The sequence below is a fragment of the Chiloscyllium punctatum genome, chromosome 28 (assembly GCF_047496795.1).
Source record: "Chiloscyllium punctatum isolate Juve2018m chromosome 28, sChiPun1.3, whole genome shotgun sequence".
NCBI classification, from domain to species: domain Eukaryota; kingdom Metazoa; phylum Chordata; class Chondrichthyes; order Orectolobiformes; family Hemiscylliidae; genus Chiloscyllium; species Chiloscyllium punctatum.
In genome coordinates, this window is record NC_092766.1 from 11,509,896 (window position 1) to 11,525,784 (window position 15,889).

The 15,889-nt window shown below is 52.6% G+C and overlaps 1 protein-coding gene across 2 annotated transcripts in view; it reads right to left on the reverse strand.

Annotated features, from left to right (window-relative positions):
- Positions 1–4,921: 4,921 nt before the first annotated feature.
- Positions 4,922–15,889, reverse strand: part of LOC140454001 (RING finger protein 112-like) — a 50,827-nt gene continuing 39,859 nt past the window's right edge. For both annotated transcript variants that reach the window (XM_072548922.1, XM_072548923.1), the window contains 7 exons: positions 11,713–11,843; positions 11,561–11,614; positions 10,588–10,662; positions 9,408–9,692; positions 7,367–7,651; positions 5,983–6,258; positions 4,922–5,449 (listed from right to left, as the gene is read on the reverse strand). In XM_072548922.1, coding sequence (XP_072405023.1) covers positions 5,006–5,449; positions 5,983–6,258; positions 7,367–7,651; positions 9,408–9,692; positions 10,588–10,662; positions 11,561–11,614; positions 11,713–11,843 — 1,550 coding nt within the window. In that variant the 3' untranslated portion in view covers positions 4,922–5,005. The remainder of the gene's footprint in view (positions 5,450–5,982; positions 6,259–7,366; positions 7,652–9,407; positions 9,693–10,587; positions 10,663–11,560; positions 11,615–11,712; positions 11,844–15,889) is intronic.

A 15,889-nucleotide genomic window follows, 5' to 3' on the forward strand; every position in this document is an offset into this window, starting at 1 on the left:
CTAAGGTGTTATAAAATTGCTTCATGACACCCTGACTCTTACAGGAGAAAGTGAGGACTGCAGATGCTGCAGATCAGAGCTGAAAATGTGTCGCTGGAAAAGCGCAGCCCAAGCAAACACCAAGATTCCTGAAGAAGGGCTCATGCCCGAAACGTCGATTCTCCTGCTCCTTGGCTGACCTGCTGCGCTTTTCCAGCAACACATTTTCAACCCTGACTCTTGCACTCAATTTCCCGACCAATAATGGCAAACATGCCGTAAACCTTCTTTACTGTCCAATCCATTTGCGGAACCACCTTCAGAGAGCTCTAAACTTGAACCGCAAGATCCCTCTGTACATCAATACTGCTGAGACCCCTGCCAATAACTGTAGATTTTTCCTTTACATTTTATCTCCCAAAGTGGAGCACATCACACTTAATTCAGATTACACACATCTGCCATTTTTTACCTGGATCTGCAACTGATCTACCTCCCACTGTAGCCTTTGATAATCTTCGACACTATCTCCAATTCCACTGATCTTTGTATCATTTCACTAACTTACCCGTCTACATTTCCATCCAAGTCATTTGTTGAATGTATTATAACCTGTATGAAGTTTAAAATCACACATTGCCAGGTTATAGTCCAACAGGTTTAATGGGAAGCACACTAGCTTACGGAGCGACGCTCCTTCATCAGGTGGTAGTGTTTGAAGTGTATGTGTACGAAGGTGGATAAATCTCCTGGGCCTGACCAGATATATTCAAGAACGCTGCCGGAAGCTAGAAAAGAAATTGCGAGGGATCTGGCTGATATTTTTCCATCATCGTTAGCCATGGGTGAGGTCCTGATAGACTGGAGGGTAGAAAATGTTGTGCCATTTTTCAAGAAGGGCTACAACGAAAACTGTGAGAGGGAACTATAGACCAGTAAGCCTAACATCTGTGGTGGGTAAGTTCCTTAAGAAGATTCTGAGGGATAAGGTATACATGCATTTGGAAAGCCCAGGGTTTGATTCAGAGTAGTCAGCATAGCTTTGGGTGTGGGAGATCATGCCTCACAAATTTATTAGAGTTCTTTGATGAAATGACCAGGAACGTTGAGGGCAGGGTGGTAGGAGTAGTCTATATGGATTTCACTAGGGCCTTTGATAAGGTTCCACATGGCTGGCTGCTCTGGAAGGTCAGATCAAATGGAATCCAGGGGGAGGTGGCAAATTGGGTACACAATTGGTTTGGTGGTAGGAAGCAGGGGGTAAAGGTGGAAGGATGCTTGTCAGACTGGAGGCCTGTGACTAGTGGAGTGCCTCAGGGGTCGGTGCTGGGCCCACTACTGTTTGTCATCTATATCAGTGATTTGGATGAGGCATAATTAGTACGTTTGGTGATGACACTAAAATCGACGGTATCGTGGACAGTGAGGAAGGTTCTCAGAAATTTCAGTCAGACCTTGATCAGCTGGGGAAAGTGGACCGAGAAATGGCAAATGGAGTTTAAACCAGATACGTGTGAGGACTTGCATTTTGGAAAGTCAAATCAAGGGAGGAGTTTCATGGTGAATGGTAGGGCCCTTAAGGAGTACAACAGTGGAACAGAGGGACCTTGGAGTTCAGGTTCACAGTTCTCTGAAAGTGGAGCCCCAGGTAGACTGGGCAGTGAGGAAGGCTTTCAGCACACAGGCCTTCATCAGACAGGGCATTAAGTACACAAGTTGGGAAGTGAGGTTGCAGTTATATAGGATGTTTGGTGAGGCCACACTTGGAGTTCAGTTATGGACACCTTACAGAACATGGCTCGTTACAGATTTCCTTCCACCATTACCCTCTGCCTTCTATCGGCAAACCAATTCTGAATCCACCACGCGGTCATGTCACCCGAGTTCCCACACATATTAATCTTTTGTGTGAGCCGACCATGTGGAACCTTGTTGAAAACCTTACTAAGATCCAAGTAACTAACATCCACTGCACGACCCTCATCAATCATCTCGGTTACCTCCTCTAGAAATTCAATCAAGTTAGTGAGACATGACCTGCCTAACCCAAAGCCATGCTGACTGTCCCTATGTTTTTCCAACTGTGTGTACATCCTATCCCGAAGAATTCTCTCCAATAGCTTCCCAACCACCGATGTGAGACTCACCAGTCTATAGTTTCCTGGATTATCCCTATTTCCTTTTTTTGAACAGCATTCACAGATTCCCCACAGTGTGGAAACAGGCCCTTCGGCCCAACAAGTCCATAGCGACCCTCCGAAGAGCAACCCACCCAGACCCATTCCCCCTGACTAATGCGCCTAACATGCACATATTTAGACTGTTTGAGGAAACCAGAGTACCCAGAGGAAGCCCACGCAGACGGGGGGAGAATGTACAAACTCCACACAGGCAGTTGCCCGAGGCTGGAATCGAACCCAGGTCCCTGGCACTATGAGGCAGCAGTACGAATCACTGAGCTATCGTGTTGTCCCGGTGGGCAGAAGAACTACATCAGCTGCTCCCCACTCCTTTGGGATCTCCCCGGTGGCTAGTGAGGATACAAAGATCTTGGTCAAGGTGCCAGCAATCTCCTCTCTTGCCTTTCGCAGTATCCTGGGATATATACCATCAGGTCCTGGGGACTTATCTGTGTCAATACTCTTCAGGAGATGCAAAATCACTTCTTTCTTGATCTTAAAATACCCTAGCACAATAGCATGCTCACACAAATCTCACTGTCCTCCATATCCTTCTCCTGGGTGAATACCGATACAAAATACTCATTTCGGATCTCACCCACATCCTCTGCCTCCAGGCACAAGTTCCCTCCTTTATCCTTGAGTGGTCCTACGTTCTCCCTAGTTATCCTCTTCTTTGTAAGGTCTGTATAGAAGGCCTTGGGACTCTCCTTATTCCTTTTCCCAAGGTTATTTCACGGTCACTTCTGGCACTCATTAATTGCTTATTGTGTTCATCAGGGGAGATGTGAATATTGAGAAATGGTGAAGTTGACTTAGTGTGTCACTGCTTTGGGAGCTCACTGTGGAGATAGGTTACTCCCAAGGCTTTGAGTTGCTAAAACAAATTCTTTTATCACTGTTGGGTAAAGACGTATTGAAGCTTTACATGTGAAATATGTAAAACAGCCAGATAGAGAACTGACGAAGAGTAATATTCTGACTGACATTGTACATTTGGGCAAGGTTTATATTTAACTTTCCACACAAGCAGTGACCCTCCAATAATACGGAATACCCTCAGCACTGACCCTTCCACAGTATGGGGATCCCTCAGCGCTGACCTTAAGACAGTGCAGAGTTCCCACGGTGCTGACCCTCCCACAGTGCGGGGCTCCCTCAGAGGTGACCCTCCCACAGTGTGGAGCTCCCTTGGTGCTGACCCTCCCACAGTGCGGAGCTCCCTCAGAGGTGACCCTCCGACAGTGCGGAGCTGCCTTGGTGCTGACCCTCCCACAGTGTGGAGCTCCCTTAGTGCTGACCCTCCGACAGTGCGGAGCTCCCTTAGTGCTGACCCTCCAACAGTGCGGAGCTCCCTCAGCGCTGACCCTCCGACAGTGCGGGGCTCCCTCAGCGCTGACCCTCCCACAGTGCGGGGCTCCCTCAGCGCTGACCCTCCGACAGTGCGGGGCTCCCTCAGCACTGACCCTCCCACAGTGCGGGGCTCCCTCAGCCCTGACCCTCCCACAGTGCGGGGCTCCCTCGGTGTTGACCCTCCCACAGTGCGGGGCTCCCTCAGCCCTGACCCTCCCACAGTGCGGGGCTCCCTCAGCACTGACCCTCCCACAGTGCGGGGCTCCCTCAGCGCTGACCCTCCGACAGTGCGGGGCTCCCTCAGCACTGACCCTCCCACAGTGCGGGGCTCCCTCAGCACTGACCCTCCCACAGTGCGGGGCTCCCTGAGGTGTCCCTCCCACAGTGCGGTGTTTCCTGCAGGTGGGGGTATCAGACCTGGTACAGAGTGGGGAGCTGGGGTATTTGGAGGAGAGAGTGAACAGTCCTGGGGTGGACGTAGTCCCGGACACAGAGCAGTGCGTGGAGCCCATCTTCCCCCGCGTTGTGAAACAGACTCATGTTGATGACATGGAAGTTGTGTTCTTTCTAAATCCGTTTTTATTCTCTTTCCGGACTCATTAAAAGCTCTCCATTCCCAGCACCATCTGAACTTCTCTTCCTATTTCAGTTCTGTAACACTGCTGCTGAAAGTATCCAGGGGTGACATGGCATCCATGTCCTGGCACACATTCGCCTGTAGCTGACACTAAAGGCTGTTGTGTTGCAGGAGAATCTATTCCGGAGTCACTGCTGGTCAGGGAATAAGTTTGAGGTTCAGTTTGTTGATGGAATGGTCTGATCCATTGAACGTTTGGAAGTAGAAATGTCAGTGTGACAGTTTCTGTCCCTGTACCCAGCAGTGACGGGGGGGGGTGGGGGAACAGGCAGAGAGACAGGAATGTGTATCGCTCCCTGTTAGGGTGTGGGAAGCTGGTGTGTCTGCTGAGTGAGTGTGGACACAGGTCACTGATGGAGACGATGTGAGGGGTTTCAGCAGGCACCCTCTCCTCCCCCCTGCATCCCCCAATCCCCTCCCCCCCTCCTCAATCCCCCTCCCCCCCTCCCCCCGCTTCGCCAACACTCCCCCCGACACAGCTCGGAGCTCACTCTCTGTCCTGCTCCTTCAGCAGCGCCTTCTTGTCCTCCTTGTCCTTGGCTGATCTGCTCGGTGTGGCATCACCAGCTGCCTGGGACGATGACAGGGCACTCCCCACCCCAACCCTCACCCCAGCCCCACTCCAGCCCCCACCCCCCTCACCCCGACCTCCAGCTCAGCCCCCACCCCGACCCCCACCCCAGCTCGCACCCCCAGCTCAGCCCCCCACCCCGACCACCGGCTCAGCCCCCACCCCGACAACCCCCGATCCCCACCCCCCCCTTCCCCCTGCCTTCCCTCCGTCCCGCTCCTTCAGCAGCACCTCCTTGCCCTCCCTGTCCTCGGCTGATCCACTTGGTGTGGTGTCTCCAACCATCTAGGCCCTTTTCATCACAGTGTTCACCCTGGCACGAAGCCCAGCCCACACCCCGGCCCCGGCCCCGACCGCTGCCAACACCATGCAGACACCGCTCCTGGTGCCCAACCCCAGGGCCGCCCCAGCTCCCTCAACAACAACTGCCACAGCAGTGCCTGGTACTAGGACAGAGGCAGCTACAAGACCCCCCACTGCCCCAATGGCGCCAGTGCCCAGGGTGATCACGCCTTTCGTGAAGTTGTTGCTGTGCTTCCTACAGAAGATCTCCTTCTCCCTGTGCAGCCGGGATTGCAGCTTGTCCATCGCTCGCTCCCTCTCCTCCAATCTCCCTCTCACCGAATTCCCAAACTTCTCAATCAGCTCCTTCTCCTTCACCTCCAGCAACTTCCTCATCTGACTCGGCCTGGTCTTCACACACTTAAACAGCCCGTCCGAATCGTGCTCCTACAACCCAGGGACAGCACGGGGTTAGATAAAGGGTAAAGCTCCCTCTACACTGTCCCCCCATCAAACACTCCCAGGGACAAGGACAGCACGGGTTAGATATAGAGTAAAGCTTCCTCTACACTGTCCCCCCCATCAAACACTCCCAGGGACAGGGACAGCACGGGTTAGATACAAAGTAAAGCTCCCTCTACACTGTCCCCCCTATCACAGGGACAGGGATAGGGACAGCACGGGTTAGATACAGAGTAAAGCTTCCTCTACACTGTCCCTACGAGCAAACACTCCCAGGGACAGGGACAGCACGGGGTTAGATACAGAGTAAAGGTCTCTCCACACTGTCCCCCCCGTCAAACACTCCCAGGGATAGGGACAGTACGAGGCTAGATACAGAGTAAAGCTCCCTCTACACTGTCCCCCCATCAACCACTCCCAGGACAGGGACAGCACAGTATTAGTCCTGGATAAAGCTGCTTTGTAACTGGTGCTATTCCTGTCCTGTCACAAAGTTCTGATCATTTTCTAACAGTTACCTGCTGTTCGATGAAACCTTTAAACTCCTGCAGCAATCTGTCCCTCAGGATACAAATTGCCCGATGGAACTCTCTCGTGTGGAACTTATCAATCAATTCCTTCAGGAGATTATCCAACTCCGTGACCTCACGCTCTCTCTGTTCTTCACCCAATTCCAGTTGCTGATTAAATTCACCCTTCAGCTCATTGGCCTTCGTCTCCAGACGGTTCCTCATTGACATCGGAGAGGTTTTCAGGATCTCAGAGATATCATCATCATCATCAACATTTACCTCCTGAAATCAGACCACACGCAGTTAATGGAGAGTAAACCACACACTGACACAGACAGCACAGGGTTAGATACAAAGTACAGCTCCCTCTACACTGTCCCCCCCATCACAGGGACAGGGACAGGGACAGGGACAGGGACAGGGACAGGGACAGCACAGGGTTAGATACAGAGCAAAGCTCCCTCTACACTGTCCCCCCCCCATCACAGGGACAGGGACAGGGACAGGGTTAGATACAGAGTAAAGCGTCCTCTACACTGTCCCCCCATCAAACACTCCCAGGGACAGAGACAGCACGGGGTTAGATACAGAGTAAAGCTCACTCTACACTGTACCCCCCCGATCAAACAATCCTAGGGACAGGGACAGCACGGGGGTAGATACAGAGTAAAGCTCCCTCTACACTGTACCCCCCCATCAAACACTCCCAGGGACAGAGACAGCACAGGGTTAGATACAGAGTAAAGCTCCCTTTGCACTGTCCCCCGCATCAAACACTCCCAGGGACAGGAACAGCACGGGGTTAAATACAGAGTAAAGCTCCCTCTACACTGTCTCTCCCATCAAACACTCCCAGGGACAGGGACAGCACGGGGTCAGATTCAGAGTAAAGCTCGCTCTACACTGTCCCCCCATCAAACACTCCCAGGGACAGGGACAGCACGGGGTCAGATTCAGAGTAAAGCTCGCTCTACACTGTCCCCCCATCAAACACTCCCAGTGACAAGGACAGCACGGGTTCGATACAGAGTAAAGCTCCCTCTACACTGTCCCCCCCCCCCCATCAAACACTCCCAGGGACAGGGACAGCACGGGTTAGATACAAAGTAAAGCATCCACTACACTGTCTCCCCCATCACAGGGACAGGGATAGGAACAGTGCGAGGTTAGATACAGAGTAAAGCGCTCTCTACACTGTTCCCCCCCATCAAACACTCCCAGGGACAGGGACAGCACAGGGTTAGATACAGAGTAAAGCTCCCTCTACACTGTCCCCCCATCAAACACTCCCAGGACAGGGATAGCACAGCATTAGTCCTGGATAAAGCTGCTTTGTAACTGGTGCTATTCCTGTCCTGTCACAAAGTTCTGATCATTTTCTAACAGTTACCTGCTGTTCGATGAAACCTTTAAACTCCTGCAGCAATCTGTCCCTCAGGATACAAATTGCCCGATGGAACTCTCTCGTGTAGGCTGTGCAGAACTTATCAATCATTTCCTTCAGGAGATTATCCAATTCCGTGACCTCACGCTCTTTCTGTTCTTCACCCAATTCCAGTTGCTGATTAAATTCACCCTTCAGCTCATTGGCCTTCGTCTCCAGACGGTTCCTCATTGACATCGGAGAGGTTTTCAGGATCTCAGAGATATCATCATCATCATCAACATTTACCTCCTGAAATCAGACCACACGCAGTTAATGGAGAGTGAAGCACACACTGACACAGACAGCACAGGGTTAGATACAAAGTACAGCTCCCTCTACACTGTCCCCCCCATCACAGGGACAGGGACAGGGACAGGGACAGGGTTAGATACAGAGTAAAGCGCCCTCTACACTGTCTCCCCCCCCATCACAGGGACAGGGACAGGGACAGGGACAGGGACAGGGACAGGGACAGGAACAGCACAGGGTTAGATACAGAGTAAAGCTTCCTCTACACTGTCCCCCCCATCACAGGGACAGGGACAGGGACAGGGACAGGGACAGCACAGGGTTAGATACAGAGTAAAGCTTCCTCTACACTGTCCCCCCCCATCACAGGGACAGGGACAGGGACAGCACAGGGTTAGATACAGAGTAAATCTCCCTCTACACTGTCCCCCCCATCAAACACTCCCAGGGACAGGGACAGCACGGGGTTAGATACAGAGTAAAGCTCTCTCTACACTGTCCCCCATCAAACACTCCCAGGGACAGGGACAGCACGGGGTTAGATACAGAGTAAAGCTTCCTCTACACTGTCCCCCCATCAAACACTCCCAGGGACAGGGACAGCACGGGGTTAGATACAGAGTAAAGCTCCCTCTACACTGTCCCCCCCATCACAGGGACAGCACGGGGTTAGATACAGAGTAAAGCTCCCTCTACACTGGCCCCCCATCAAACACTCCCAGCGACAGGGACAGCACGGGGTCAGATACAGAGTAAAGCTCCCTCTACACTGTCCCTCCCATCACAGGGACAGGAACAGGGACAGCACGGGGTTAGATACAGAGCAAAACTCTCTCTACGCTGTCCCCATGACCAAACACACCCAGAGACAGGGACAGCACAGGGTTAGATACAGTGTAAAGCCTCCTCTACACTGTCCCCCCCCCCGCCATCAAACACTCCCAGGACAGGGACTGCACGGTGTTAGATACAGAGTAAAGCTTCCTCTACACTGTACCCCATCAAACACTGACACAGACAGGGTCAGCATGGGGTTAGATACAGAGTAAAGCTCTCTCTACACTGTCCCCCCATCAAACACTCCCAGGACAGGGACAGCACGGGGTTAGATACAGAGTAAAGCTTCCTCTACACTGTACCCCATCAAACACTGACACAGACAGGGTCAGCATGGGGTTAGATACAGAGTAAAGCTCTCTCTACACTGTCCCCCAATCAAACCATCCAAGGGTCGGGGACAGCAGGGGGTTAGATACAGAGTAAAGCTCCCTCTACACTGTTCACCCATCAAACACTCCCAGGGACAGGGACAGCATGGGGTTAGATACAGAGTAAAGCTGCCTCTACACTGTCCCTCATCAAACACTCCCAGGGACAGGGACAGCACGGGGTTAGATACAGAGTAAAGCTCCCTCTACACTGTCTCCCCCATCAAACACTCCCAGGGACAGGGACAGCACGGGGTTAGATACAGAGTAAAGCTCCCTCTACACTGTCCCCCCATCAAACACTCCCAGGACAGGGACAGCACGGGGTTAGATACAGAGTAAAGCTCACTCTACACTGTCCCCCCATCAAACACTCCCAGGACAGGGACAGCACGGGGTTAGATACAGAGTAAAGATCACTCTACACTGTCCCCCCATCAAACACTCCCAGGACAGGGATAGCACAGCATTAGTCCTGGATAAAGCTGCTTTGTAACTGGTGCTATTCCTGTCCTGTCACAAAGTTCTGATCATTTTCTAACAGTTACCTGCTGTTCGATGAAACCTTTAAACTCCTGCAGCAATCTGTCCCTCAGGATACAAATTGCCCGATGGAACTCTCTCGTGTAGGCTGTGCAGAACTTATCAATCATTTCCTTCAGGAGATAATCCAACTCCGTGACTTCACGCTCTCTCTGTTCTTCACCCAATTCCAGTTGCTGATTAAATTCACCCTTCAGCTCATTGGCCTTCGTCTCCAGACGGTTCCTCATTGACATCGGAGAGGTTTTCAGGATCTCAGAGATATCATCATCATCATCAACATTTACCTCCTGAAATCAGACCACACGCAGTTAATGGAGAGTAAACCACACACTGACACAGGCAGTACAGGGTTAGATACAAAGTACAGCTCCCTCTACACTGTCCCCCCCATCACAGGGACAGGAACAGGGACAGGGACAGGGTTAGATACAGAGTAAAGCGTCCTCTACACTGTCCCCCCCCATCACAGGGACAGGGACAGGGTTAGATACAGAGTAAAGCGCCCTCTACACTGTCTCCCCCCATCACAGGGACAGGGACAGGGACAGGGACAGGGTTAGATACAGAGTAAAGCGTCCTCTACACTGTCCCCCCATCACAGGGACAGGGACAGGGACAGGGACAGGGACAGGGACAGGGACAGGAACAGCACAGGGTTAGACACAGAGTAAAGCTTCCTCTACACTGTCCCCATCAAACACTCCCAGGGACAGGGACAGCACAGGGTTAGATACAGAGTAAAGCTCCCTCTACACTGTCCCCATCAAACACTCCCAGGGACATGGACAGCACGGGGTTAGATACAGAGTAAAGCTCCCTCTACACTGTCCCCATCAAACACTCCCAGGGACAGGGACAGCACGGGGTTAGACACAGAGTAAAGCTTACTCTACACTATCCCCATCAAACATTCCCAGGGACAGGGACAGCACGGGGTTAGATACAGAGTAAAGATCCCTCAACACTGTCCCCCATCAAACACTCCCAGGGACAGGGACAGCACAGGGTTAGATACAGAGTAAAGCTTCCTCTACACTGTCCCCTCAAACACTCCCATGGACACGGACAGCACATAATCAGGTACAGACAAAACACATCCTTAATCCTTTAGTGTAAAATTAAATCTTTCTCTACATTGTTCACACAAAACATTCCAACGAGATGCACAATTAGATACAATACTGAGAAATGGAGGAAACTTTGGAAATCCTTTCGTATCTTCTCTCGTAGCTTCATTGCCTGAATTGCATTCACCATCTGTGGAAAAATAATTGAAAAATACTTAATTGTTGAAGTCCCACTCTCTCTCTCAGGGAGATATCTGTACACTGACTGGTGTCTCTCAGGCCACCCCTCTCTCAGGGAGATATCTGTACACTGACTGGTGTCTCTCAGTCCCCTCTCTCTCTCTCAGGGATATATCTGTACACTGACTGGTGTCTCTCAGTCCCCCCACTCTCTCAGGGAGATATCTGTACACTGACTGGTGTCTCTCAGGCCCCTCTCTCTCTTAGGGAGATATCTGTACACTGACTGGTGTCTCTCAGTCCCCTCTCTCTCAGGGAGATATCTGTACACTGACTGGTGTCTCTCAGTCCCCTCTCTCTCTCAGGGAGATATCTGTACACTGACTGGGGTCTCTCAGTCCCCTCTCTCTCAGGGAGATATCTGTACACTGACTGCAGTCTCTCAGTCTCCTCTGTCTCTCAGGGAGATATCTGTACACTGACTGGTGTCTCTCACTCCCCTCTCTGTCTTTGTTCAGGAGATATCTGTACACTGACTGGTGTCTCTCAGTCCCCCCTCTCTCTCTCAGGGAGATATCTGTACACTGACTGGTGTCTCTCACTCCCCTCTCTGTCTTTGTTCGGGAGATATCTGTACACTGACTGGTGTCTCTCAGTCCTGTCTCTCTCTCAGGGAGATATCTGGACACTGACTGGTGTCTCTCAGTCCCCTCTCTCTCTCTCAGGGAGATATCTGTACACTGACTGGTGTCTCTCAGTCCCCTCTCTCTCTCTCTCAGGGAGATATCTGTACACTGACTGGTGTCTCTCAGTCCCCTCTCTCTCTCTCTCAGGGAGATATCTGTACACTGACTGATGTCTTTCAGACTGTTTCGTTTGTGGCCTGGACAATAATGACTCTGCCTCACCTGAAGTGGTGTTGTGATGTCCTGTGAGTATGTCTCAATCGTTTTGGTGAATAACTATTGTGGAAATTACAGAGGGAAGATGATGAAACACAGTGTATAAGATTGGAAACCTGAACAGCTTTATATGATTGAAGCAGACAATGGTTGGATACCTGCATTCTTTCAAAAACCTGTAAGCCAGACACCACTGACCCTCTGTTATCTGTTCGTGCACCAGTGGGTAAAGATCGCAGGACAGAAGACAAGTAATCATCGAGGGAATTCCTGAAATCCTCTCTCATGTCTGTTGAGAAAAATCAAGAATGTATGAGATACAGTGTCCTTTCCCCCCTTCTCTCAGGGACCGGGGTGTGTTAGATACACTGTCCTTTCCCCCCTCTCTCTCTCTGGGACCGGGGTGTGTTAGATACACTGTCCTTTCCCCCCTCTCTCTCTCTGGGACCGGGGTGTGTTAGATACACTGTCCTTTCCCCCCTTCTCTCAGGGACCAGGGTGTGTTAGATACACTGACCTTTCCCCCGTCTCTCTCTCTCTAGGACCGGGGTGTGTTAGATACACTGTCCTTTCCCCCCCTCTCTCTGGGACTGGGGTGTGTTAGATACACTGTCCTTTCCCCCTTCTCTCTCTCTCTCTCTGGAACTGGGGTGTGTTAGATACACTGTCCTTTCCCCCCTCTCTCTCTGGGACAGGGGTGTGTTAGATACACTGTCCTTTCCCCCTTCTCTCTCTCTCTCTGGGACTGGGGTGTGTTAGATACACTGTCCTTTTCCCCCTCTCTCTGGGACCGGGGTGTGTTAGATACACTGTCCTTTCCCCTCCTCTCTCTGGGACCGGGGTGTGTTAGATACACTGTCCTTTCCCCTCCTCTCTCTGGGACTGGGGTGTGTTAGATACACTGTCCTTTCCCCCTCTCTCTGGGACCGGGGTGTGTTAGATACACTGTCCTTTCCCCTCTCTCTCTCTCTCTCTCTGGGACTGGGGTGTGTTAGATACACTGTCCTTTACCCCCTCTCTCTCTCTGGGACCGGGGTGTGGTAGATACACTGTCCTTTCCCCCCTCTCTCTCTCTGGGACCGGGGTGTGTTAGATACACTGTCCTTTCCCCCCCTCTCTCTCTGGGACCGGGGTGTGTTAGATACACTGTCCTTTCCCCCCTCTCTCTCTCTGGTACCGGGGTGTGTTAGATACACTGTCCTTTCCCCCCCTCTCTCTCTGGGACCGGGGTGTGTTAGATACACTGTCCTTTCCCCCCTCTCTCTCTGCGACCGGGGTGTGTTAGATACACTGTCCTTTCCCCCCTCTCTCTCTCTGGGACCGGGGTGTGTTAGATACACTGTCCTTCCCTCCCTCTCTCTGGGACCGGGGTGTGTTAGATACACTGTCCTTTCCCCCCTCTGTCTCCCTGGGACGAGGGTGTGTCAGATACACTGTCCTTTCCCCTCTCTCTCTCTGGGACCGGGGTGTGTTAGATACACTGTCCTTTCCCCCTTCTCTCTCTCTCTCTGGGACTGGGGTGTGTTAGATACACTGTCCTTTTCCCCCTCTCTCTGGGACCGGGGTGTGTTAGATACACTGTCCTTTCCCCCCTCTCTCTGGGACCGGGGTGTGTTAGATACATTGTCCATTCCCCATCTCTCTCTGGGACCGGGGTGTGTTAGATACACTGTCCTTTCCCCCCTCTCTCTCTCTCTCTGGGACTGGGGTGTGTTAGATACACTGTCCTTTCCCCCTCTCTCTGGGACCGGGGTGTGTTAGATACACTGTCCTTTCCCCCCTCTCTCTCTCTGGGACTCGGGTGTGTTAGATACACAGTCCTTTCCCCCCTCTCTCTCTCTCTCTGGGACCGGGGTGTGTTAGATACACTGTCCTTTCCCCCCCCTCTCTCTGGGACCGGGGTGTGTTAGATACACTGTCCTTTCCCCTCTCTCTCTCTGGGACCGGGGTGTGTTAGATACACTGTCCTTTTCCCCCTCTCTCTGGGACCGGGGTGTGTTAGATACACTGTCCTTTCCCCCCTCTCTCTCTCTCTCTGGGACTGCGGTGTGTTAGATACACTGTCCTTTACCCCCTCTCTCTCTCTGGGACCGGGGTGTGTTAGATACACTGTCCTTTCCCCCCTCTCTCTCTCTGGGACCGGGGTGTGTTAGATACACTGTCCTTTCCCCCCTCTCTCTGGGACCGGGGTGTGTTAGATACACTGTCCTTTCCCCTCTCTCTCTGGGAAAGGGGTGTGTTAGATACACTGTCCTTTACCCCCTCTCTCTCCCTGGGACCGGGGTGTGTTAGATACACTGTCCTTTCCCCTCTCTCTCTCTCTGGGACCGGGGTGTGTTAGATACACTGTCCTTTCCTCCCCTCTCTCTCTGGGACCGGGGTGTGTTAGATACACTGTCCTTTCCCCCCTCTCTCTCTCTGGGACCGGGGTGTGTTAGATACACTGTCCTTTCCCCCCTCTCTCTCTCTGGGACCGGGGTGTGTTAGATGCACTGTCCATTCCCCCTCTCTGTCTCTGGGACCGGGGTGTGTTAGATACACTGTCCTTTCCCCCCTCTCTCTCTGGGACCGGGGTGTGTTAGATACACTGTCCTTTCCCCCGTCTCTCTCTAGGACCGGGGTGTGTTAGATACACTGTCCTTTTCCCCCTCTCTCTCTCTGGGTCTAGGGTGTGTTAGATACACTGTCCTTTCCCCCCTCTCTCTCTGGGACCGGGGTGTGTTAGATACACTGTCCTTTCCCCCCTCTCTCTCTCTGGGACCGGGGTGTGTTAGATACACTGTCCTTTCCCCCGTCTCTCTCTGGGACCGGGGTGTGTTAGATACACTGTCCTTTCCCCCCTCTCTCTCTAGGACCGGGGTGTGTTAGATACACTGTCCTTTCCCCCCTCTCTCTCTCTGGGTCTAGGGTGTGTTAGATACACTGTCCTTTCCCCCCTCTCTCTCTGGGACCGGGGTGTGTTAGATACATTGTCCTTTCCCCCCTCTCTCTCTGGGACCGGGGTGTGTTAGATACACTGTCCTTTGCCCCCTCTCTCTCTCTCTGGGACCGGGGTGTGTTAGATACACTGTCCTTTCCCCCCTCTCTCTGGGACCGGGGTGTGTTAGATACTCTGTCCTTTCCCCCCCCTCTCTCTCTGGGACCGGGGTGTGTTAGATACACTGTCCTTTCCCCCCTCTCTCTCTCTCTGGGACCGGGGTGTGTTAGATAAACTGTCCTTTACGATCTCTCTCTGGGACAGGGGTGTGTTAGATACACTGTCCTTTACTCCCTCTCTCTCTGGGACCGGGGTGTGTTAGATACACTGTCCTTTCCCCCCTCTCTCTCTGGGACCGGGGTGTGTTAGATACACTGTCCTTTCCCCCCTCTCGCTCTCTGGGACCGGGGTGTGTTAGATACACTGTCCTTTCCCCCCTCTCTCTGAGACCGGGGTGTGTTAGATACACTGTCCTTTCCCCCCTCTCTCTGGGACCGGGGTGTGTTAGATACACTGTCCTTTCCCCTCTCTCTCTGGGACCGGGGTGTGTTAGATACACTGTCCTTTACGCTCTCTCTCTGGGACAGGGGTGTGTTAGATACACTGTCCTTTACCCCCTCTCTCTCTGCGACCGGGGTGTGTTAGATACACTGTCCTTTCCCCCCTCTCTCTCTGGGACCGGGGTGTGTTAGATACACTGTCCTTTCCCCCCTCTCTCTCTCTCTGGGACCGGGGTGTGTTAGATACACTGTCCTTTCCCCCCTCTCTCTCTGGGACCGGGGTGTGTTAGATACACTGACCTTTCGCCGCTCTCTCTCTCTCTCTGGGACCGGGGTGTGTTAGATATACTGTCCTTTCCCCCCTCTCTCTCTCTGGGACCGGAGTGTGTTAGATACAATGTCCTTTCCCCCCTCTCTCTCTGGGATCGGGGTGTGTTAGATACGCTGACCTTTCCCCCCCTCTCTCTCTCTGGGACCGGGGTGTGTTAGATACACTGTCCTTTCCCCCCCTCTCTCTCTGGGACCGGGGTGTGTTAGATACACTGTCCTTTCCCCCCTCTCTCTCTCTGGGACCGGGGTGTGTTAGATACACTGTCCTTTCCCCCCTCTCTCTCTCTGGGACCGGGGTGTGTTAGATACACTGTCCTTTCCCCCCCTCTCTCTCTGGGACCGGGGTGTGTTAGATACACTGTCCTTTCCCCCCTCTCTCTCTCTGGGACCGGGGTGTGTTAGATACACTGTCCTTTCCCCCCTCTCTCTCTCTGGGACCGGGGTGTGTTAGATACAATGTCCTTTCCCCCCCTCTCTCTCTCTGGGACCGGGGTGTGTTAGATACACTGTCCTTCCCTCTCTCTCTCT